The sequence below is a fragment of the Oncorhynchus masou genome, chromosome 15, assembly GCF_036934945.1.
Source record: "Oncorhynchus masou masou isolate Uvic2021 chromosome 15, UVic_Omas_1.1, whole genome shotgun sequence".
Lineage (NCBI taxonomy): Eukaryota > Metazoa > Chordata > Actinopteri > Salmoniformes > Salmonidae > Oncorhynchus > Oncorhynchus masou.
The window spans coordinates 56,495,805-56,522,042 of NC_088226.1; the positions used below are offsets into that span (position 1 = coordinate 56,495,805).

General features: G+C 43.9%; 1 protein-coding gene across 1 annotated transcript in view; it reads left to right on the plus strand.

Annotated features, from left to right (window-relative positions):
- LOC135556513 (transmembrane protein 59-like) overlaps nt 1-25,685 on the plus strand; it is a 30,646-nt gene extending 4,961 nt beyond the window's left edge. Inside the window, exons 4-8 of the mRNA XM_064989785.1 lie at nt 6,216-6,368; nt 20,134-20,239; nt 20,833-20,953; nt 21,052-21,169; nt 22,882-25,685. Of these exons, the coding sequence (XP_064845857.1) occupies nt 6,216-6,368; nt 20,134-20,239; nt 20,833-20,953; nt 21,052-21,169; nt 22,882-23,040 (657 nt within the window). The 3' untranslated portion in view covers nt 23,041-25,685. The remainder of the gene's footprint in view (nt 1-6,215; nt 6,369-20,133; nt 20,240-20,832; nt 20,954-21,051; nt 21,170-22,881) is intronic.
- The last annotated feature ends 553 nt before the right edge of the window (nt 25,686-26,238 follow it).

Sequence of the window (26,238 nt, forward strand, 5' to 3'; positions counted from 1 at the left end):
CACTTGGCCGCATGACCAAAGTGCCACGGCAGCTGTTCCGCCCGAGGACCCGTGTTAGACCACACCATTACGCTTCTCGCCTGATACGAGAAGAACACCCGCAGGAGGTAACCGGACGGGTGTATCACTGGCTGAGCAAGCTCCGTTAACAAGAAAGAAACAAAAATTGCGTCCAGCTTGAGGGGAAATGTGGTACCCCCTACCTCCCTCCCCGATGGGACAGAGCATGCGTGCCCTGGCGACCCACTCGCACCTGCCACTCCACATGAACTGAAACACCAGCCTCACTAGAGGCCTCCTCAGACAAGCCGGCAATGGGTAGATGTACGCCAAATACAAAAGAGATGGCAACACATCCACCTTTAGGACCAGGACTTTGCCCATAAAAGACAAATACCTAGCCTTCCACATTGCTAGCTTCCTCTGTACCACTGCGATACGCATGTTCCAGTTTAGCGTCGCTGAGCCGGAGGTCTCAAAATGGACCGCGAGAATCCTCAGGGCCCCCTCACAGAGAGATAACCCCCCGGGCACATCCGTTCTACCGCGCCATCTTCCGAAAAACTTGACGGAAGACTTTGCATGGTTCAGAACCGCTCCCGACGCTCGGGTGAAATCCCCAAAGATGGCAAGGGAACTTGTCAGGCACGAGTCCTTGCACAGCAGCAAGGCACGAGTCCTTGCACAGCAGCAAGGAAGTGTCGTCGGCGTACTGCGTCATCTTAACACGCAGCCCACCACTTCCAGGGATCAACAAGCCTTCCACCCCTGTGTCTGCCCTAATGGCAGCCCCCAGAGGCTCCATGTACAGAACGAAGAGGAGAGCCGAGAGTGGGCACCCCTGCCTGACCCCAGACGAGAGGTCAAAAACGTCACCCAAGTGACTATTTACACTAACTCGGCACCCCGCTCCGACATATAATGTACGAATCCATCCTATAAACTTCTCCCCAAATCCTAATCGACCTAACACTCTGAATAAAAAGGATCTATTCACGCGATCAAAGGCTTTCGCCTGATCTAGCGCTGCTACCATAAAAGGCAGTCCTTTATCTTCAACCCAAGCGATGGAGTCCCTGATTAACTGTAGGTTCCATCTAATAGAGCGGCCCTCTACCCCGCACGTCTGATCCTCATGAACGACGTAGGGAAGGGCTGTGCGCAACCGGTCTGCTAAAACCTTTGCAAGTAGCTTGTAATCTACACACAGCATGGTCAACGGCCGCCAGTTGCCAAGGTCTGTTACTTCCCCCTTCTTATATAAAAGTGACAGCACACCAACAGCCATTGATCCCCCGGGACCCCGTCTCAAGGATGGCCTTCAAGACTTCGAGGACCACTGGTCCAAGTATACCCCAAAACTTGAGATAAAACTCAGCCGGCAGCCCATCCATCCCAGGCACCTTCCCTTTTCCCATCCTCCTAAGAGCGCTCTCAACCTCTTCTAGTGAGATCTGGGCCTCCATCACTTCTCTAATGTCCTCCGGCAACCGCCTGGACAAGTGTTCTAAAAACACATTTCCCTGCTCTACATCTATTTCCCTTTCCTTAAATAAACCTCGGAAATGATCAGTTGTCACCCTGACCATATCCTCTGGTTCTCTAACTATACTACCATTTTCTTCCCTAACACCATGCATTACCTTCCTACTCTGTCTTGCCCTAACCAACTTAAAGAACATAGCAGAACAAGTCTCATTATGTTCTAAAAAGCCACTATGCGCACGCTCCAGGAAAGCTCGAGCCTTCCGCTCCTGCAACTCCCTGAGCTGCGCCTTTAGGGTTGCGGATCTCTCCCAGTCAAACGACCCGCCGAGGTTGCCTGCCTCGTATTCGAGTTCAATTAACCTTTGGATACGATCCACCTCCCTCCTCTCCTCCCTTTTTTTCCTCTTGCAATACCCTATTATAAAAGCCCTAATCCTCACCTTAACTAATTCCCACCACTCTAACACCCCCTCGCACATGGACCGGAGGCCCTCAAGCCTCCTAAAGAAACCATAAAACCCGTCAAAAAAAGCCTGCTCCTCCAGCACATCCCGATCTAGCTTCCAGTACCCCCTACCAAAGAGGCAGACTGGCGACCCCACCTGCAGGAGCACCCCGTCGTGATCCGAAAAGAAAACAGGCAACAGCCGCCCAGACAAATTACCCAAAGACCTGGGTACAAAAATATAGTCGAGCCTCCGCTCAACCCCCCTGGAGTTACGCCATGTAGGACCGTCCATTTTCAGAGTAGTGTGCAGACCACCATCTACCAGACCATGGCAAGCCATTAGCCTGGCAATGGCGCCTGCACTGCTATCCCCCCCTCTTCCTAAATCTGTATTAAAATCCCCCCCTATCACTAATTTCCTATTTGTGACACACAGGGGCGTCAGACAGTCCACCATCTCCCTCCTGTCTGCCACCACCTGTGGCCCATACACCACCACTAATCTAAATTTACAATCCCTTATCGTGACATCCGCCTCTATAACCCTCCCCTGCATTACCACAAAATAATCTTCCACTTTTACCTCCCTGTGCCCACACAAAATCCCTACTCCCGATGAGTGCACCCCCCCAACACCCCAAACCGACTCCCCCTTGTCCCACTCCCTCTTAAACCTACTAACATCCCCTCCATCCCTCAGGTGAACCTCCTGTAAAAAACAAAAATCAAACCCCACACCCTCCAAATAACTAAAAACCGTCCTCCTCTTAACAATATCCCTTAAACCCCTTACATTTAAACTAACAAAAGTAAAATTAGACCCTATGAAAGAATAAAATAAAAACATGTAATACACTCAAATTCTAAACCCAGACAGAAAAAAAACAAAAACAGGAGACTCACCCGATGCTCCCCTGCTTCATATCTACCGGTGAGAACACCATCCGTACTCCCGACATCCCCCCCTCTTCCTCCATCACACCATCCCAGGATCCAGGAATAGTGTTTGGCTTCGGGGTGCCCTGCACCCTGGGTCTACCCCCACAATCCTCCCCCTCCCCAGTGTTGCAGCTGGTTTGGAAAAAATTTGGGGAGGCTGAGTCCCCAAACAAAAAACTCCCCACCTCCTCCTGTACCCAGTCCTGAGTCTTGTTAGGTGTGTCCCCACCCACACAAGGTTGAGGGCCTGGGGAAACCAGCAGCAACCCAGAGGTTTCTCCCACCCCCATCACTCTCTTGGCCATCCCCTCCCCCTCACTGTCGGCCAATCGCACCCTCCTCTTCATTCTCTTCTTTGGTGATGGCGGCAGTGGAGAGATACCACCCTCCCCCCCTGCCAGCTCCTCCACCATACCCCTCATCTCTTCCACCAGGGCACTTTCCCCCCAGTCCACTTGCTCTTCCACCGTCTCCTTCTCCACCATTCCTCCCTCGCTTTCTTCTCTCTCATGCTCCTCCACTCGGTTGCCTTCTTCCGCCTCTTTTCCTGGTTCTCCTACTCCCGTGCCTTCCGTTTCCTTCTCTCTTCCATCCTCCGCTTCTTGCTCCTCTTCCTTCCTTGTGGCCTTCCCCTCTGGACTTGTACTCTTGTCATGAGGCGTGCTTCCTTCCCCTCCTCTTCTTCCCCCATCCCCCGCTCCTGCTCCCCCAGCCACAGACGCATATGACCTCTGACGGGCCGGGCACCCCCGCCACAGGTGTGCTGACGAGCCACACCCATGGCATGTCTTAGGCTTGTCACAATCCCTCGCCTCGTGATCCTTAGATCCACAAAATCTGCATTTTCTCATGCTGCACGAGCCGAAAATGTGTCCGTAGGCCATACAGCGCCTGCAAAATGGGGGCTGACGTGCATAAAACAACGTCCCCCTGTCAGCCCCAAGGGAGAACATAGCAGGAGGATGGAGGTAGCCACCATGTCCCTTTGGGTCCTCCCTGAGGAGGGCCTGGAAGCCTCTCCTCCCATTCCAAAACCCAAGGGAGTCTTTGAGGTGCCTAGCTGAGGAGACGCTATCCATGTATCTCCCCAGAAAAGCCCTCACCTCTTCGTCCTTAACGTAAGGGTTGTAAATGTTGACAGTTACAACCCTAAAGTTATTCTTCGCCAGGCTTGTTATTTCGTAGTGGCACATCGACCTCTCACCTCCCACTGCTCTTGCCCTTCTCAGGATATTATCGTGTTTTTATTCTGTATATAGCGCCACGTCATATGCTCCCTCCAACGAGTTGCCTTGGAAACAAAACACGTCCTTCACCGTCAGCTTTAGAATCCCCATCAATATTATCCTTCCAAAAGATTCCCGTCCTATAGGCTCCAACTCCTTTTCCTTCCAAGCAAAACGAATCGTGTTGGCCAGCCCAATCCCAGGGACCGACCGTGTTGATGTATTTAGCACCATCTCCGCAAGGAGAATGGCGCTCGTTCTCTTCTCTTCCAAAACAAGAAAAAAGAAAATCCAAAGTGACCGAGCCTATCTGGTGAAACTACACAGAGACAGGAACAATCACCCACAAACACACAGTGAAACCCAGGCTACCTAAATATGGTTCCCAATCAGAGACAATGACTAACACCTGCCTCTGATTGAGAACCATATCAGGCCAGACATAGAAATAGACAAACAAGACATCCAACATAGAATGCCCACTCAGATCACACCCTGACCAACCAAAACATAGAAACATACAAATAAACTATGGTCAGGGTGTGACAGGGACCTTATATAGACAATGGTGGAAAAAGTACCCAATTGTCATACTGGAGTAAATGTAAATATAGTTAATAGAAAATGACTCAAGTAAAAATGAAAGTCAACCAGTAAAATGCTATTTGAGTAAAAGTCTAAAAGTATTGGGTTTTAAATGAACTTAAGTATCAAATGTCTATGTAATTGCTAAAATGTACTTAAGTATCAAAAGTAAAAGTAAGAGTATAAATCATTTCAAATTCCTTAGATTAAGCAAACCAGACGGCACAATTTTCTTGTTTTTTAAATTTACTTATAGCCAGGGGCACACTCCAACACTTAGACATCATCTACAAACTAAGCATGTGTGTTTATGTTTAGAGTCCACCAGATCCAATGCAGTAGGGATGACCAGCAATGTGCTCTTGATAAGTGCTTGAATTGGACCACTTTTCTGTCCTGCTAAGCATTCAAAATGTAATGCGTACTTTTGTGCGTCAGGGAAAATGTATGCAGTAAAAAGCGCATGATTTTCTTTAGGAATGTAGTGAAGTAAAAGTAAAAGTTGTCAAAAATATAAATAGTAAAGTATAGTACAGATATCCCAAAAAGCTACTTAAGTAGTACTTTAGAGTATTTGTTCTTAAGTACTTTACACCACTGTATATAGACAGGTGTGTGCCTTTCCAAATCATGTCTAATCAATTGAATTTACCAGAGGTGGACTCCAATCAAGTTGTAGAAACATCTCAAGTATGATCAATGGAAACAGGATACACCTGAGCTCAATTTTGAGTCTCATAGCAAATGGTTTGAATAGTTATGTAAATAAGATATTTCTGTTTTTTAAATAAGCAAACATTTCTTGAAACCTGTTTTAGCTTTGTTATTATGGGGTATTGTGTGTAGTTTGATGAGGACATTATTTATTTAACCAATTTTAGAATTGTCTGTAACAAAATGTGGATAAAGTCAAGGGGTCTGAATTCTTTCGAATGCACTGTATCTAAACATACGTTACATTGTTTGCAAGATCAGACATAATATCACTATAATATGTGTGTTCATTTTTGGAAATTCAACTTTCAACTGTTAAATTATTACTTTTTTAAATCCCACAAAAAATTAACACTCATCAAAATAAAGTGATCTTCTCTTTCTTGTAATGTAAGTGTTGAGACGGTACGTTAAATCCCAGGCGAAGCTTTAGCGTTCTTATAGATTCAACGGAAAGACAATGTATTCCACTGAGCCTATTTCAGCCATTACTGTGGTGTGTTTGATAGGTTATTTAGAAACATTTACACGGTCGTAAGGTTAACGGGGAAAAACGACAGGCACAAACAAGAATATAAAAGCGTCTCAACAATAAAATTGAAGTAATTAATCTAGCGAGATTTAAGTGACAAATGGATTTTGCACCCCTCAAACGACGAGGAATGTGCATTGGATTTACACGGTCTCTCTCTTTCACATCCACTTTTACACGCCCCCTTTGCCCCCCAAACACCTTCACACTCTCACTTCACATGACTTTGCCATATTAAATAAATGCACCTAAACTCAACAGTTCCACTTTTTATTACCTGCAGTTGAAGGCCATGGCCCACCGTCCCATGCCCCCCTCCATCATGGACACCGTGTCCAGCTGGTGTAATGACATCGTCAGCTCTGCTCAGAGCTTCATCTCCTCTACCTGGACCTTCTACCTGCAGGCCGATGATGGCAAGGTGCTCGTCTTCCAGGTAAGACACTGTCAGGGTTTGGCAGACAGGACTCAAGTTACACGCAACTCAGTGACTCTTAGGGGTGCTGGGATTAGTTTTGGGAGTGTCTTTCACTCCAGGGTACAGCTGTAACTCAAACTTCAGGGGCTACCTAGGTGAACTTGCCTCAGACATTAGGGGGAAAGGGTGTGGGATCAGTACTCTACATATTTACTTTATCGGTGACGGCTAAGTCAAGACAGGCTGGCTGAATATAGAAGGACTACAGAGATCTGTAAATCCAGTCATAAACAGAGACGTGGTGAGACAACATGAAATGATGAAAACAACAGTCTTCATGATTATTTTTCTTTAGCCTTAGGGGTGATGGATGGATGCGTATGTTTAGTGGGCATCACAGGCTCTGAGCTGGCTGCCACAGGCCTGCGTTTAGTGGGCATCTGGCTGACTGCCACCCTCTTGACAGATTAACTGGGGGTAAAGAAACCAAAAAACACTAAGGCTGAGGGACAGCTGAAAGAGAAGCCAAGTCACCGCTGCAATACTAATCACTACTGCAGATGTTCAGAATGAGTGGGTTCTGCAGAGCAGAGGGCTGGGTAGGAAGTCAGGGTGTATGGACTCAGTTAAGAGGACCATGGTGACTCGTAGCCTTAGGCGGATACAAAACAAACAGGAAAAAGTTAAGAAACCCACTGTGGTAGCAGTTTATCCACGTTATGTAGCAGTTTTAGTACTTTCCCAAAGAGGGCCATACAAGGCAACACAGTGCACTACTGGAGCTGAAGTGAATCGGACCAAAACAAATTGATTATCAAGTTCCTCTGAGTTTAAGAGTTTGTTAGAGAGCCACCTTGTGGAATGAATGGCGCTTGATGCAGTGTTCAGTATAATACGTTTACTTGGGCAAAGGGATTTCTATTTGAATTAGTTCACAGTGGAATTACTTGTGCTCTCCTTAAGTTAATCAGTCATTTGAGAATATATGACTTTTACTTCACTAAGCAGCAAATGTAGGTGTATTTTGCGAAGGTAATACCCAAAATAACACTCTATTTCCAAGAGTTATCTAGGCTTTAGCATACAGGGCTATTGTGGTATTGAGTCACACAAATGTCTGGAGATTGATACCTGGTCTATTACTTTTAGGAATTAGCTCCGAGGGTTAACATAGCACACAAAGACCATCTGGCTTCTATATCAATGTGGGATAAACACTCATATTTCCAAAACGTTTGTGCATTTGGATGCAACTGTGATAAGAGCAGCTTCTCTGACTGCTCCAGGCAAGCCACCTGTGTCTGAGGGAGGCAGTCTGAGTCCCAGTCCCGCAAGCGGCAGATTCTCCCTTCAGCTCCTTTTAGCTGTCTCTCAGAGAGTGGGCTGAGTTCCAGCTCTGGGAACATCCATCCCTCTCCTGCCCACATTTTACTTGGGTTAAGTGGCAGCCTCCTTCTTAATCACACTTATTCATGCCATCCCAGCCTCCGAGTGTTTCAGGAGTGCTCCTCCAAGGTAATCAGGGAGAATCAAGCGGTTTCCTCTGGGCTGAGCGGGAGTAAACACAGCCGATGTGGCCCTCTCATCACTGATTGGGGAAGAGCGCTTGTTTGGAAATGGGGTTGGAGTCTTGTTTAAATTCTTTCAGTGTCCAATATGCACACTATGCAGGGTCCCCCCTTGAAGGAAACAGCGAGAAATGTACATCTATGAAATTCTCCTTCCTAAAAAAAAGTGCCCCCAAATAACCCAAAAATACCAAATAATGGAAGGGAGATTGTTCATTTGGAAAAGGATCCCTCCTCCCTGTTGCTTTCTGTGTCTCTATAACCAGAGCACCTTTGCCATTCTGTGCCATAATGCATGACAGATGTATATCAGGAGGCAGGCCTACTTTTACTGATGGCAACATCTGCCCAGTCGGCAGCCAATAACTACTAACATCCTTAGATGTTCACTCTTCTCTTCCTTTTGCCTTTCCTCCCAATGTTACATCTGGATCCAACAGATACTACTGGTTGTGAAATGACTTTGAAAATAATACAATATTTTTGTCTGAATATCTATGACCTTTTGTAAGACCAAGCCTTATTGTCTACCACATCCACTGAGTGTACAAAACACATCCACTGAGTGTTCAAAACATTAGCAACACCTGCTCTTTCCATGACATAGACTGACCAGGTGAATCCAGGTGAAAGCTACTGTATGATCCTTTATTGATGTCACTTGTTAAATCCACTTCAATCAGTGTAGATGAAGGGGAGGAGACAGGTTAAAGAAGGATGTTTAAGTCTTGAGACAATTGAGACATGGATTGTGTATGTGTGCTATTTAGAGGGTGAATGGGCAAGACACAAAAGGTTAAAAGAAAACATGGGAAGTGCCTTTGAACGGGGTATGGTAGTAGGTTCTAGGCCCAATGGTTTGTGTCAAGAACTGCAACGCTACTGGGTTTTTCATGCTCAACAGTTTCCCATAGTATCAAGAATGTCCACCACCCAAAGGACATCCATCTAACTTGAAACAAATGTGGGAAGCATGGGCCAGCATCCATCCCTGCGGAATGCTTTCGACACCATGCCCCAACAAATTTAGGCTGTTCTGATGGCAAAAGGGATGACATACTTACTGCATGTCATCGTTAAATAACTACATCGGGTCTAATTTATTTTCTGCTTGTTTCGTTTTCTCTTTTCTGTTTGAGATGTGTTTTGACTCTAATGAACTCAATTTCATTGACCTGTAGACTAGTCAAACGCTGACTGGTAATTTTTATTTTCAGTTTTCATAACTATTGACTTATGTCATTAAATCTGATCTATTTTCCATCAATGAAGAGAGGATAGGCCGATCAGATACTTTTCTGATTTGTTTTGGTGCTACAGTGAGACATTACAACTTCTTAAAGGCTATTTCTATTGATCAGCTGATATGTCAGAATCACTCACCAGCAAAGAGTCTCCTCTTAACTCCAATACAAATAAAATAAAATAAAAGTTTATTGGTGTCGTATAAAGATTTGCAGATGTTATCGCAGGTGCAGCAAATGCTTGTGTTTCTAGCTCCAACAGTGCAGTAATACCTAGCAATAAAAACAACAATACACATATAATCCAGAAAAATACAAAATTATGTTATATAGGATGAGCCATGACTAGAATACAGTGTATTCATATAAAGTGGGTGAAACAGTATGTAAACATTATTAAAGTGACCAGTGTTCAATGACTATGTACATAGGGCAGCAGTCTTTAAGGTGCAGGTTAGAGAACCGGGTGGTAGCCGGCTAGAACTGTTCAGGGCAGGGTACTGGGTGGAGGCCGGTTAGAACTGTTCAGGGCAGGGTACTGGGTGGTAGCCGGCTAGAACTGTTCAGGGCAGGGTACTGGGTGGAGGCCGGCTAGAACTGTTCAGGGCAGGGTACTGGGTGGAGGCCGGCTAGAACTGTTCAGGGCAGGGTACTATGTGGAGGCCGGCTAGAACTGTTCAGGGCAGGGTACTGGGTGGAGGCCGGCTAGAACTGTTCAGGGCAGGGTACTGGGTGGTAGCCGGCTAGAACTGTTCAGGGCAGGGTACTGGGTGGAGGCCGGCTAGAACTGTTCAGGGCAGGGTACTGGGTGGTAGCCGGCTAGAACTGTTCAGGGCAGGGTACTGGGTGGAGGCCGGTTAGAACTGTTCAGGGCAGGGTACTGGGTGGTAGCCGGTTAGAACTGTTCAGGGCAGGGTACTGGGTGGAGGCCGGCTAGAACTGTTCAGGGCAGGGTACTGAGTGGAGGCCGGCTAGAACTGTTCAGGGCAGGGTACTGGGTGGAGGCCGGCTAGAACTGTTCAGGGCAGGGTACTGGGTGGAGGCCGGCTAGAACTGTTCAGGGCAGGGTACTGGGTGGAGGCCGGCTAGAACTGTTCAGGGCAGGGTACTGGGTGGAGGCCGGCTAGAACTGTTCAGGGCAGGGTACTGGGTGGAGGCCGGCTAGAACTGTTCAGGGCAGGGTACTGGGTGGAGGCCGGCTAGAACTGTTCAGGGCAGGGTACTGGGTGGAGGCCGGCTAGAACTGTTCAGGGCAGGGTACTGGGTGGAGGCCGGCTAGAACTGTTCAGGGCAGGGTACTGGGTGGAGGCCGGCTAGTGGTGACTTTTTAACAGTCTGATGGTTTGGAGATGCTGTTTCTCAGTGACTCGGTGCACCTGTACTGTATCCGCTTTCTAGAAGGTAGTAGGGTGAACAGGCCGTGGGTCAGGTCCCTGAGGTCCTTGATAATCTTCTTGGCCTTCCTGCTGCTGTAGATGTCCTGGAGGGCAGAAAGTGTTGAATTAAATCAAATTAAATTTGACTTGTCACATGAGCCGAATACAACTGGTGTAGACTTTATCCTGAAATGCTTGCTTATGTGCCCTTCCCAACAATGCAGAGTTTAAAAATAAAAGTAAGACAAGAATGGAATAAAAGAAAATACACAAGAATGGAGCTATATACAAGGAGTACCAGTACCAGATCAATGTGGAGCTATATACAAGGAGTACCAGTACCAGATCAATGTGGAGCTATATAGAGGGAGTACCAGTACCAGATCAATGTGGAGCTATATACAGGGAGTACCAGTACCAGATCAAAGTGCAGAGGTACGAGGTATTTCAGGTAGATATCACAGGAGGCTACTGAAGGGAGTGCGGCTCATAATAATGGCTAGAACTGAGAAAATAGAATTACCACGAGCCAGTCACTGCCCAGGGTACAGTGACTGGACATCAGGATAGAGAATAATAAGAGTAAAACAAAGAACAGAGTAGCAGCAGCAAATGATGAGTGTAAAAGTGTGTGTGTGCTATGTGTGTGTGTGTGTGTGTGTGTGTGTGTGTGTGTGTGTGTGTGTGTGTGTGTGTGTGTGTGTGTATGTAATTGTGTGTGCGTTTTTTGTGGGAGTGTCAATGTAATGTGTGTGAGTGAGTGTGTACATGGTGTGTATATATAATCTAGTGAAGGGCTCTCCAACCCTGTTCCTGGAGAGCTACCATCCTGTAGGTTTTCGCTCCAACTCTAATCTAGCACACCTGATTCTAATAATTACTTGGTTGATTAGTTGAATTAGGTTAGTTACAGCTGAGGTTGGAGCAAAAACCTCCATTAGGGTAGCTCTCCATAAACAGGGTTGGATAGCCCTGCGCTCGTGAGTGTGTGTAGGGTCAGTGCAAGATAGCTGCACTGATTTACTCTAGTTCGGGTTCCATTAATTTACTATTTATAGCAGTCTGGCTATTTATCAGTCTTATGGCTTGGGGGTTGAAGCTGTCTCAGAGCCTGTTTGCCAGACGTTAGCAAAGTGAACAGTCTATACTTGGGTGGCTGGGGTCTTCGGCAATATTTTGGGCCTTCCTCTGATACCTGATATAGAGGTGGAGAGCCCTGCGATTGTGGATGGTGCAATTGCTGTACTTGGCGGTGATACAGCCCAACAGGATGCTCTCAATGGTGCATCTGTAGAAGTTTGAGGTTTTAGGGTCCAATAAAATTTCTTCAGCCTCCTGAGATTGAAGAAGAGTTGTTTCGCCTAATTCACCACGCTGTGTGATGGGATCATTTCAGGTTGTCAGTGATGTGCACTCCTAGGAACTTGGAGCATTTGACCGTCTCCACTGCGGCCCCATCGATGTGGATGGGGGTGTGCTCTCTCTGCGGTCTCCTGTACTCCACAATTAGCTCCTTCGTTTTCTTGACGTTGCGGGAGAAGTTATTTTCCTGGCACCACTTCACCAGGGATCTCACCTCCTCCCAGTAGGCTGTTTCATCGTTGTTGGTAGTCAGTGTAACAAACAGTTAACCTGTCAGTCTGTCATTGTTTTTGCTTGAATTGTTTCTGTGTTCGCTATGCGGGGGAAATGGACAAGCTGAACTTACTAAGAACTGTTGTAATGGGGATTATTATCGTAGAAACACACTTTTGGAGTGAAGGCAGTCCCACGCTGTGTTAGCTAGGTTTTTCGTGTCTTCGGTGTAGTTCGTAACAGTTGAAAGGTGTATGTTAGGATGGTAACGTTATAATAATTAAGGATGAAGTGTGAATTCATGCCAAGAATAAGAAGTGTGAAGTTTTTGATTTTCTCCCTTCTCTAATAAGTAGCCAATGAGGTATTGGTTACTGGAGGGAGCTACAATCAGGCCTACAACTGTCGTCACCACAACCTGATCTTATTGGTTACTGGAGGGAGCTACAATCAGGCCTACAACTGTCGTCACCACAACCTGATCTTATTGGTTACTGGAGGGAGCTACAATCAGGCCTACAACTGTCGTCACCACAACCTGATCTTATTGGTTACTGGAGGGAGCTACAATCAGGCCTACAACTGTCGTCACCACAACCTGATCTTATTGGTTACTGGAGGGAGCTACAATCAGGCCTACAACTGTCGTCACCACAACCTGATCTTATTGGTTACTGGAGGGAGCTACAATCAGGCCTACAACTGTCGTCACCACAACCTGATCTTATTGGTTACTGGAGGGAGCTACAATCAGGCCTACAACTGTCATCACCACAACCTGATCTTATTGGTTACTGGAGGGAGCTACAATCAGGCCTACAACTGTCGTCACCACAACCTGATCTTATTGGTTACTGGAGGGAGCTACAATCAGGCCTACAACTGTCGTCACCACAACCTGATCTTATTGGTTACTGGAGGGAGCTACAATCAGGCCTACGACTGTCGTCACCACAACCTGATCTTATTGGTTACTGGAGGGAGATACAATCAGGCCTACGACTGTCGTCACCACAACCTGATCTTATTGGTTACTGGAGGGAGATACAATCAGGCCTACAACTGTCGTCACCACAACCTGATCTTATAGTTTCACTTAGGAATTTGCCGTAATTGGAGGCACGTCTTTTTTTCTTTTTACAGTGTTAATTCAGCTTGGTTACAGTGTTAATTCAGCTTGGTTACAGTGTTAATTCAGCTTGGTTACAGTGTTAATTCAGCTTGGTTACAGTGTTAATTCAGCTTGGTTACAGTGTTAATTCAGCTTGGTTACAGTGTTAATTCAGCTTGGTTACAGTGTTAATTCAGCTTGGTTACATTGTTAATTCAGCTTGGTTACAGTGTTAATTCAGCTTGGTTACAGTGTTAATTCAGCTTGGTTACAGTGTTAATTCAGCTTGGTTACAGTGTTAATTCAGCTTGGTTACAGTGTTAATTCAGTTTGGTTACAGTGTTAATTCAGCTTGGTTACAGTGTTAATTCAGCTTGGTTACAGTGTTAATTCAGCTTGGTTACAGTGTTAATTCAGCTTGGTTACAGTGTTAATTCAGCTTGGTTACATTGTTAATTCAGCTTGGTTACAGTGTTAATTCTGCGTGGTTACAGAAACAACTCAAAGGGTTAAGTTTAGGTATTAATTCTGAGTGGTTAAGGTTAGGGCTATGGTTTGGGGGAGGCTTAAAACATCAAGTACTCTCCCTGCTTTCTAGAGAATTGTAAACTGCTGTGGCGTAATCGTCTAAGCAGCACACTCTGGCTTTGAGCCTAGTGCTCTGCCATAATTTTGGGGGGTTGGGGGGAGCCATATATTGACATCCTCAGAACCTTTTCAAAAGTCCGAAATCGACTGTTCTTTCTTGTGACCAGTCTGGTCAGCAAACTTGATGATTGAGTTGGAGACGTGCATGGCCACGCAGTCATGGGTGAACAGATAGTATAGGAGGGGGCTGAGCAGCATGCACCCCTGTGGGGCCCACATGTCAAGGATCAGTGTGGTGGTGTTGTTACCTGCCTTCACCACTTGGGGTCAGCCCTTCAGGAAGTCCAGGACCCAATTGCACAGGAAGGGGTTCAGACCAAAGGCCCTGAGATTAATGATGAGCTGGGAGGGCACTATGGATTTGAAGGCTGAGCTGTAGTTGATGAACAGCATTCTTACATAGGGCAGTGCAATGCAATAGTGACTGTTGTCCGCGGATCTGTTGGAGCGATATGCGAATTGTAGTGGGTCTAGGGTGTCAGGTAAGGTGGAGATTATATAGTCCTTAACTAGCCTCTCAAAGCACTTCATGATGACAGAAGTGAGAGCTACGGGGCGGTAGTAATTTAGTTCAGTTACCTTCTGTCCCGTCGTTCGTAATAATGATCGGACCAAGGCGCAGCGTGAGTATAGTTCCACATCTTTTAATGAATAAGTGAAACTGAAAACAAAATAACAAAACTTCCAAAGACCCGTGACAACGTAGTGCTCAAACACACTACATAAACAATATCCCATAACCCACAGGTGGAAAAAATGCTACTTAAGTATGATCCCCAATTAGAGACAACGATAACCAGCTGCCTCTAATTGGGAATCATACAAATCACCAATATATAAAATCAAACCTAGAACGCCACAGAAAATATAAACTAGAACAAAAACTCCTAGTCACGCCCTGACCTACTCTACCATAGAAAATGCAGGTTTTCTATGGTCAGGACGTGACAGTACCCCCCCCCCTCCCCCCAAAGGTGCGGACTCCGACCGCAAAAACTGAAACAAAAAGGGAGGGTTATGTGGGGGTGTCTAGTGGCGGGGGCGGCTCTGGTGCGGGATGAAGTACCCGCTCATCCGCCAGCATCGGGGGCGGCTCTGGTGCGGGATGAAGTACCCGCTCATCCTGCGGATTCAGCCATGGACCTTGAAGTTCCGGACCGTTTACCGTCGCAAGAGGTTCCGGACTTCAGGTGGCACCAAACTGACAACACGTTCCTTTGGGCAAAATCTGTGCATCCTCCACCAACTCAACAATTTCCCTATACATAAACAATATCCCATAACCCACAGGTGGAAAAAAATCTACTTAAGTATGATCCCCAATTAGAGACAACGATAACCAGCTGCCTCTAATTGGGAATCATACAAATCACCAACATAGAAAGTCAAACCTAGAACCCCACATAGAAAATATAAACTAGAACAAAAACCCCTAGTCACGCCCTGACCTACTCTACCATAGAAAATACAGGTTTTCAATGGTCAGGACGTGACACCTTTGCTTTCTTGGGTACAGGAACAATGGTGAACATCTTTAAGCAAGTGGTGACAACAGCCTGGGATATGGAGAGATTGAATATGTCCGTAAACACTTTAGCCAGCTGGTCTGCACATGCTTTGAGGACACGGCTTGGGATGCCTTCTGGGCCGGCAGCCTTACTGGATCATTGCCCTCCCCCGCCTTTCCTTCGGCAAAACAGATCACATCTCCATTCTGCTCCTCCCCACCTATAGGCAGAAACTTAAACAGGAAGCTCCTGTGGTAAGGACTGTTTAACGTTGGTCTGACCAATCGGAATCTATGCTTCAAGATTGTTTTCATCATGCGGACTGGGAAATGTTCCAGGTCGCCTCTGAGAATAGTATCAACGGAGCATGCAACTATGGGGCAAAACAGACGCCCTTGGCTTAGATTGTTGACAACATGTAAACTACACCGAACAAAAATATAAACGCAACATGTAAAGTGTTGGTACCATATTTCATGAGCTTAAATAAAATATCCCAGAACATTTCCATATGCACAAAAAGCTTATTTCTTTCACATTTTGTGCACAAATGTGTTTACTTCCCTGTTAGTAAGCATTTCTCCTTTGCCAAGATAATCCATCCACCTAAGAGGTGTGGCATATCAAGAAGCTGATTAAACAGCATGATCATTACACAGGTCCACCTTGTGCAGGGGACAATAAAAGGCCACTCTAAAATGTGCAGTTTTGTCACACAACACAATGCTACAGATGTCTCAAGTTTTGAGGGAGTGTGCAATTGGCATGCCGACTGCAGGAACGTCCAGAGAATCTAATGTTCATTTAATTTTCCATAAGCCGCCTCCAACGTGATTTTAAAGAATTTGGCAGTACATCCTACTGGCCTCACAACCGCAGACCATGTGTAACAACGCCAGCCAAGAACCTCCACATCCGGGTTCTTCACCTGTGCGATCATCTGAGACCAGCCACCCTGACAGCTGATGAAACATTTGCACAACTGAAGAATTTCTGCACAAACTGTCAGACACTGTCTCAGGGAAGCTCATCTGCATGGTTGTCATCCTCAACAGGGTCTTGACCTGACTGCAGTTAGGCTTTGTAACTGACTTTAGTGGGCAAATGCTCACCTTCGATGGCCAATTGCACGCTGGAAAAGTGTGTTCTTCACGGATGAATCCCGGTTTCAACTGTACCAGGTAGATGTCGTATGGTGTCGTGTGGGTGAGCAGTGTGCTGTTGTGAACAGAGTGCCCCATGGTGGTGGTGGGATTATGGTATGTGCAGGCATAAACTATGGACAATGAACACAATTGCATTTTATCTATGACAATATTAATGCACAGAGAGACCATGACAAGACCCTGAGGCCCATTGTCGTGCCATGTTTTGGCATGATAATACATGGTCCCATGTCTCAAGGATCTGTACACAATTCCTGGAAGCTGAAAATGTCCCAGTTCTTCCACGGCCTGCATACTCACCAGACATGTCACCCATTGAACATGTTTGGGATGCTCTGGATGGATGTGTATGACAGCGTGTTCCAGTTCCCGCCAGTATCCAGCAACTTCGTACAGCGATTGAAGCGGAGTGGGACAACGTTCCAAATTCCACAACAGCCTGATCAACTCTATGTGAAGGAGATGTGTCACACTGACTGGTTTTCTGATTCACACTCCTACATTAGTTTTCAGGTGTCTGTGACCAACGAGTGTATATCTGTATTCCCAGTCATGTGAAATCTATAGATTAGGGCCTAATTAATTTATTTAAATTGACTGATTTCCTTACTTGAACTTTAACTCAGTAAAATCTTTGAAATTGTTCCATGTTGTGTTTCTATTTTTGTTCATTAACATTGTCTCCGATGTTTATTGAAAACATAAAGACATTTGCACAATGAGCACTTGTCTCAAATACATCTTTACAGTTGTTGATTAGCGAGCTAGTGGTTTTTGACATATTAGCACTGACATGAAATCAGTCAAAACACCTTAAAACAAGATGAAACGAGTCACTTGCGATTCCCCACATGGCAGTTTATTGTCATTGTTGCTAGCTATCTGGTCCTCCAGAAAACAACTTTTGCCCCATTGAAAATGTGCATCGTTTTCATGACTTTGTCAGCTAACCCATCTCTACTAGAGGTCTGGAATGGACGATTAATTAGGGCCTATTTCAAGTTTTCATAACAGTCGGAAATCGGTATTTTTGGACACCGATTTGGCCGACTTAAAAAAAATATGTATATATATATATTGTAACACCTTTATTTAATCTTTATTTAACTAGGCAAGTCCGTTAAGAACACATTCTTATTTTCAATGATGGCCTAGGAACGGTGGGTGTACTGCCTCGTTCCGGGGCAGAACGACAGATTTTCACCTTGTCAGCTCGGGAGATCCAATCTTGCAACCTTACAGTTAACTAGTCCAATGCAATAACCACCTGCCTCTCGTTGCACTCCACAAGGAGACTGCCTGTTACGCAAATGCAGTAAGCCAAGTTAAGTTGCTAGCTAGCATTAAACTTATCTTAAAAAAAAACAATCAATCATAATCACTAGTTAACTACACATGGTTGATGATATTACTAGTTTATCTAGCGTGTCCTGCGTTGCATATAATCTGACTGAGCAAACAAGCATACGAGTATCTGACTGAGCGGTGGTAGGCAGCAGCAGGCTCGTAAGCATTCATTCAAACAGCACTTAAGTGCGTTTTGCCAGCAGCTCTTCGGTGTGCGTCAAGTATTGCGCTGTTTGTGACTTCAAGCCTATCAACTCCCGAGATGAGGCTGGTGTAACCGATGTGAAATGGCTAGCTAGTTAGCGGGGTGTGCGCTAATAGCGTTTCAAATGTCACTCGCTCTGAGACTTGGAGTAGTTGTTCCCCTTGCTCTGCATGGGTAACGCTGCTTCGAGGGTGGCTGTTGTCGTTGTGTTGCTGGTTCGAGCCCAGGGAGGAGCGAGGAGAGGGACGGAAGCTATACTGTTACACTGGCAATACTAAAGTGCCTATAAGAACATCCAATAGTCAAAGGTTAATGAAATACAAATGGTATAGAGAGAAATAGTCCTATAATTCCTATAATAACTACAACCTAAAACTTCTTACCTGGGAATATTGAAGACTCATGTTAAAAGGAACCACCAGCTTTCATATGTTCTCATGTTCTGAGCAAGGAACTGAAACGTTAGCTTTCTTACATGGCACATATTGCACTTTTACTTTCTTCTCCAACACTTTGTTTTTGCATTTTTTAACCCAAATTTAACATGTTACATTATTTATTTGAGGCTAAATTGATTTTATTGATGTATTATATTAAGTTAAAATAAGTGTTCATTCAGTATTGTTGTAATTGTCATTATAACAAATACATTTTTAAAAATTGTCCGATTAATCGGTATTGACTTTTTTTGGTCCTCCAATAACCGGTATCTGCGTTGAAAAATCATAATCGGTCGACCTCTAATCTCTACACTGACTCGGTAATTGGGTTTATTTGGAATTCCATAGAGGATGTTGTTCCCACTCTGCCGATTAGAATTTATCAAAACCAAAAAACGTGGATAGATGGCAGAATTTGCACAAAACTGAGTGTGAATCACCGCATTCAAGGTGACTGGGAACATGGAAGTGCAGCTACGACCTCTATAAGGCAATCAAAGAGGCAAAACAGCAGTACAAGAACAAAGTGGGGTCACCATTCAATGGCTCAGACACGAGAAGCATGTGGCAGGACAGAAAATCACGGATTAAAAAGGGAAGGCCAGACACCGACACTTCGCTCCTGGACCAGCTAAACGCCTGCTTCGTCCGTTTAGAAGAAAACAACATCAAGCCGCCAATGCATACATCGATCCCCTTGCAGTCCTCCTTCTGCTGAGAGCGCCGAGCGCTGATGCTGCCTGTGTCTTGTTGTTGGGAAAGGTTCAGTAGAGGGTAACCAAAATCCGATTTTAATGAGTTCTCCAGGGTAAGCCAAAAACACTGTCCCCATAATGAAAGGCACAATAATGCCTCTGCCGAGAGAGGTGTGTGTGTATGTGTGTGTGTGTGTGTGTGTGTGTGTGTGTGTGTGTGTGTGTGTGTGTGTGTGTGTACACACAGGGATTAAGTCTGTCTTCACACAAGTGATGCATATTCGCTCACGTACTGTAGGACATTGTTTTTAAGGCCTCTTTTCAGACACTTTCTCCAGTCAAGTTGCCTTTTCACTCCCCTCAGAGAGGTTAAATGGTGGTGCTCTTGTGCAGCCAACCGACAGACTCCGCAATGGGCAACAAGGGTGTCCTTTAATGAAGTAAGAGAGAAAGAAATGCTGATTTAAAACTCCACTGGTGTGCCAAAGAACAATAAATACAATCTGCTCATGAGAATCTACACCTGAACTGCCATTATAAGGTGTGAATAGATTATTACATTTTTGTACCGTTTGGAAGTTCATCTGTCTTCATTGTACAGATGGCTGAGGTATACAATGCCTGGCTTGCAACAGAACACATTATGTGAAAATACAATGTTCTCCTATAATGAGCAAGTCCCCTTTTTGTTTGAGTTAATTTGGCAGTATTCTCTATACCTAAGTCTACAGGTATGTCTATTTCTCTCTGTCATTTAGCTGTTCATTGAGTATTCTTAGTCCAGGCTTCTTTGGGTTTAACCTCACTGTGTTAAACAGATCATTTTCTGTCTCTTTCTCTGTGAAATTACTGCATGTAATTACTAGTTCCTGAATTTTCTTTGTTTGTTGTTCCTCCCAGAGCCAGCCGGAGATCGAGTACACTCTGCCGGAGCTGCAGGCTCCCCGCTCCAATGTGGCAGACAAGCCCTGGCCACAGATTCACTCCCACACACAGAGACCCCATGGTGAGACCCCATGGTGGCATGCAGCTCTGTCACACACTGACACCCATAATGTACAAAACATCATAAGACCTGTCGGACAGGGTTCCCCAACTTGTGGCCTGTGAGCCGAATTTGCCCAGGGGTGAATTTATTTGTTTAATTTGCAAAAACAAAACAAAACTCGTTTGTCATTGTTGGACATAAAAGACTGTCAAAACACCAGGAAATCAGCTCCAAGTTATTTTAATTTTGGAAATCTGTTCTCAAGTATTTCCACTCAGAAATAGAGATGTGATCTTATCCCAATGTAAATGTTTGAAAGTATAATGTTTTTGTCAAATACTATATCCGTTTGTGCTTCTTGCGGTCAATTTGCAGTGTACAAATTATTTGAAAATTATGTTCCGGCCCCCGGATCATCTGCTGAAGAAAAATGGGCCCGCAGCTGAATGTAGTTGGGGACCCCTGCTGTAGAATATATAGTATACAATGCATTAAAGGAGGATTACATTGAATTGATTATGCTTTATTCATCTCCAGAGGGGTGAAATTAGGTTACATTTGTTACACTTCCTCATAAAGTCTGTTGCTCATTAGTATTCACCTCTGTGCAGGTGTGAAAGGACATGGGGAGAAGGTAGCAGCCAAGGCGGGAGGCAAGGGCAAGCACCCAGCAGTCCAGCAACATACGGAAGACCTAACCGCTGAACATGACTTCCTGGGATGCATGTCAAGGTGAAGAGATATTGAACAAGAATAGTCATCTGCCCATATTTAGAGGTCCTCTGAGTTGTATTGCCTGTATCATTACCTAATCCTCCCCTTTCTCTCAGGCGCTCTGGGCTGCCTCGTTGGATCTTGGCTGCCTGTCTCTTCCTGTCCATCATGGTGATGTTGTGGCTGAGCTGTGCCAGCCTTGTCACTGCACCTGAACAGCACATCAAAACACAGGTAAACACATTGGTCATACAATTTTATCTGATTTTCAAGTCACAACAATAGACAAACACAGTCTGCTTAAACTAATAACACACAAACAATTATATGTTTTCATGTCTTTATTGAACACACCGTGTTAACATTCATAGTGCAGGGTGGGAAAACTGGTTGACCCTCCATTAAATAACCTCAACCAAACGTTTTCTGTAGTTGCAGATCAGACCTGCACAATGGTCATGAGGAATTTTTGACCATTCCTCTTTACAAAACTGTTTCAGTTTAACAATGTTCTTGGGATGCCTGGTGTGAACCGCTCTCTTGAGGTCATGCCACAGCATCTCAATCAGGTTGAGGTCAGGACTCTGACTGCGCCACTCCAGTAGGTGTATATTCTTCTGTTGAAGTGTAATTTCTTCTGTTGTTGATTTCATTCTGTGTTTTGGGTCGTTGTCCTGTTGCATCACCCAACTGCTTCAATTGGCGGATAGATAGCCTTACATTCTCCTGAAAAATGTCTGGCTAAACTTGGAAATTCATTTTTCCGTAGATGATCGCAAGCTGTCCAGGCCATGAGGCAGCAAAGCAGCTCCAAACCATGATGCTCCCTCCACCATACTTTACAGTTGGGATGAGGTTTTGATGTTGGTGTGCTGTGCCATTTTTTCTCCACAAATAGTGTGGTGTGTTCCTACCAAAAAACTCAACTTTAGTTTAATCTGTCCACAGAATATTTTGCCAGTAACACTGTGGAACATCCAGATGCTCTTTTGCGAACTTCAGACGTGCAGCAATGTTTTTTTTGGACAGCAGTGGCTTCTTCCGTGGTGTCCTCCCACGAACAACATCCTTGTTTAGTGTTTTACGTATCGTAGACTCGTCAACAGAGAGGTTAGCATGTTCCAGAGATTTAGTCTTTAGCTGGCACTCTAGGATTCTTCATAACCTCATTGAACATTCTGCGCTGTGCTCTTGCAGTCATCTTTGCAGGACAGCAACTCCTAGGGAGAGTAGCAACAGTGCTGAACTTTCTCCATTTATAGACAATTTGTCTTACCGTGGACTGATGAACATCAAGGCTTTTAGAGATACTTTTGTAACCCTTTTCAGCTTTATGCAAGTCAACAATTCTTAATATTAGGTCTTTTGAGATCTCTTTTGTTCAAGGCATGGTTCACATCAGGCAATGCTTCTTCTAGCAAACTCAAATTTGTGTTTTTCTAGTGCAAAGCAACTCTAACCAACTCCAATCTCGTCTCATTGATTGTACTCCAGGTTAGCTGACTTCTGACTCCAAATAGCTTTTGGAGAGGTCATTAGCCTGGGGGTTCACATACTTTTTTCAACCTACGTACACTGTGAATGTTTAAATGATGTATTCAATATAGACAAGAAAAATCCAAGAATGTGTGTTATTAGTTTAAGCAGACTGTGTTTGTCTGTTGTTGTGACTTAGATGAAGATCAGATGAAATTTTATGACCAATTTATGCAGAAATCCAGATAATTCTAATGGGTTCACTTACTTTTTCTTGCCACTGTATGTTGTCTCGCAAAGAAAAAACATTTTATGATATGTTTGTTCTTAAGATCCCGGACTGCATCTTTAATTGTTAACTCACTCAAGTGTTATCTTAATTGGCATGTGTTTACCTGTGCGGGAATTACTCCTAGAGACAATGGGAACATTTCTATAGATTTGAATGAATAACTGATTCCTTTTTCCAGCTGAGCATCAACGGAGACAAGGAGTTTCTTGATGACGTCCAGAAGGTCAACCCCTACCATCTGACCCCTATGATTGCTGTAGCCATCGACCAACCAGAGGAGAGCGAGGAGGCAGGACCACTTCCAGTCAAGGTTGACATCAACAAGACATCTCTCTAGGGGACCAATGGGATAGGATCAGTGTTTTCTGGGGTAACGTTTTCGTAAAACCTCCCTCAGTAAAAGATGGAGAACAGAAACACACCAACACTCACACCAGAGTTTCTATACATGCATGGCACCATCCCTTCACAACAGGTTTGTCTCGTCTTTCTCTAGCGAGTCTGCCCATCAGATGTTAGCCTGTTGTGCTTGTCTCTGTGTAGAATACTGATTTTGTAGATTCATGCTGTCCATTGTTAAACCTCACTAAGAGCTTTGAGATCAAATTGTCACCACCTTCTTGTACCTATCATTTTATACTTGACACTGCAATTGCTTAAGGCTTATTTAATAGACAGTTTAACTATTAAATGTAACTACTTAGATCTGCCTGTGAGAGAGTTAAGGAGAACAGGTGAATGAGCGCTAAAAGCTTTCCAAGCTTTTGATGTACAAGGGGATAGAGAAAGAACACATGGATTCAAATTGAAGGTGAATAACTGTTTTCCTCATGCTCTTACATACTTCTGGAATTAATTGGTGACTTGCAGAGAAATAAAAGCAATTGAGATGTTCAAAATGCTTTGAAAGGTATCTTGTGAACGCTGCAGGAGACAATAGCTACCAGTGTTCACCTTTGATGCTGTGTTTGATGTGTTTGAGTTTGACTGACGTCAACTGTGAGAAGCAAATATGCATAATACATCTTATTTTCCTCACACTGAATGAAAGAGAATTCTCATATCAGATTAAAACCTCTTTATGAATTGGCCACTTTAAAAATTTTTTTTGCCTACAATGACATGCCAAAATCTAACTGCCTGTAGCTCAGGCCCTGAAACAAGCATGTGCATATTCTTGGTACCATTTGAAAGGAAACACGCAAAAGGAAGTTTGTGGAAATGTTAAAGGAATGTAGGAGAATATAACATTAGATCTGGTAAAAGATAATACAAAGAAAGGAAAAAACAGTTTTTTTGTACCATCATCTTTGAAATGCAAGAGAAAGGCCATAATGTATTATTCCAGCCCAGGTACAATTTAGATTTTGGCCACAAGATGGCAGCAGTGTGTGCGCAAAGTATTAGACTGATCCAAGGAACCATTGCATTTCTGTTCAAAATGTTGTATCAAGACTGCCCAAATGTGCCTAATTTGTTTATTAATAACTTTTCATGTTCAAAACTGTGCACTCTCCTCAAACAATAGCATGGGATTATTTCACTGTAATAGCTACTGTAAATTGGACAGTGCAGTTAGATTAACAAGAATATAAGCTTTCTGCCAATATCAGATATGTTTATGTCCTTGAACATTTTCTCGCATTAGTCTACATTAGTTCAACCATCCCGCAGGGGACCCACCAATCCCGAAGAAGTTTTGAACACTCCATTTCATTGAATTCAGACATTTGGCAGGCAAAGGAATTGTGCTCAAATTATGTTGGCTGGGTCACCCACAGCTAAGTGTGTGTGTGTGTGTGTGTGTGTGTGTGTGTGTGTGTGTGTGTGTGTGTGTGTGTGTGTGTGTGTGTGTGTGTGTGTGTGTGTGTGTGTGTGTGTGTGTGTGTGTGTGTGTCTATTGTGCGAGCGTGTGTGTGTATTTGCACGCATTTGCGTGTGTTTGAGGAAAATCAAAACAGTGCTTGGTGTATTTATTTATTTATTTATGCCTTTGTGTATTTATTCAGAACCAATAGCATAAAGTACCTGTTTGATAGTGTAATTGAAGTGCTATGTAAATGCTCATCTATCCAAATCTTTCCTATTGTTATGACTGTAATAAAACATTGTAGCCCTTTTTCCAGATTTGAAAAGAGACTAATATTAAGACTAATATTATTGTGTTATTATTGTATCCCCTCAAGAGTTACACCTGTTAGCTCTGAAATGTGTCATCCACTTTCTAGGAGTTGATGGTTCTGTATTCTATACAAGCTCATAATGAAGGGATGACCAATGTGATGCGCAATGCAAGGCTTTTAGAATAGACCTTTGTTTTCAAGTTACACAGTCAATGAGCTATATTTTCATTTTGCCTAGTCACAGTGCATGCTAGTATGCTACAACACGTTACATTAAACCACCCATCTCAGTAGCAGGAAACTAATATAAACTTGTGATTTTTGTGTTTCTATTTAAATGGTGTATAGAATGTTATGATAATAATCTCATGATTTAAGTTTGGGAAAGAAACAAGATGGATATATCTATAAACAATTCAATATCAGTCCTGGTTCAAGTCAAAGTTCATGTAGCTAGTGATAGGAGTTTCAAACTGTAACGGTTCCTTTTTATCGATTTGTTTTCAATGAAATGATATACGACATGATGAATAAAGCGTTTTCATGTTAAACATAATGGAGATTACTTTGTGGGTTTTATGTCAGTACACATGTATCTCATCTATGCATGATCAATTATGGAATGACTTGTACTGGTAGTTCCATTAAGATTTAAGATGTTCTTATACCATAATAATGTAAGAAACATCTTTCCACTTCCTTCCATAGATTCAAACAGTTTATTAAGGATATTAAATATCAACAAGAGATCAATATAATCACATACTTGTAGGTCATACACCACTAGTATTTTTGATTTGTTAATTAACTATTGTTCTTTTTTGGTTGTAAAATCCTACTAAACGTTTCATGTACAAGATCTCCCCAGACTGTCATTGTGTTTGTGTGTTATTTCAGTCTCTGCACTCCCATGAGAGACATTTTAGTTGCAGGGGGTGAGGGAGCCCTACCAAATGCATCTGGAACTCATTTGAAACCCTTCTGTCCAGACAAAAGACACACAGAGCGCTGGGTGGCTGAAATATAAAGGGTCAACTTATTCATTTTTTTATAGCTTGTTCTCATGGATACTAGTTCAGACTAAACTCCAAATGATTATCATTATACATTTAAGAATGAATGGGTGGAAAATGTAGAGATTATTGGCATTTTTATCCACATGGTGGCGCTAAAGCTCCTCACTGTTTTCATTGTGTCTATTTAGCTGTTATTGCCTTGTGCATTCTGATTCAAATGATACTGTCGGTACACTGTCTAATAATGTAATTCAATCTTTCACCAGGTTATATTCAAACATCATGTTTTGTTGTTTGACTTGTTTTATCTGCAAGGTTATGATTTTCCTGTGAGAATTTCAAACCTATCTTTTACTGTGGTCAGGGCCCGATTTGTGGGTTCGATGGAAACTTAGC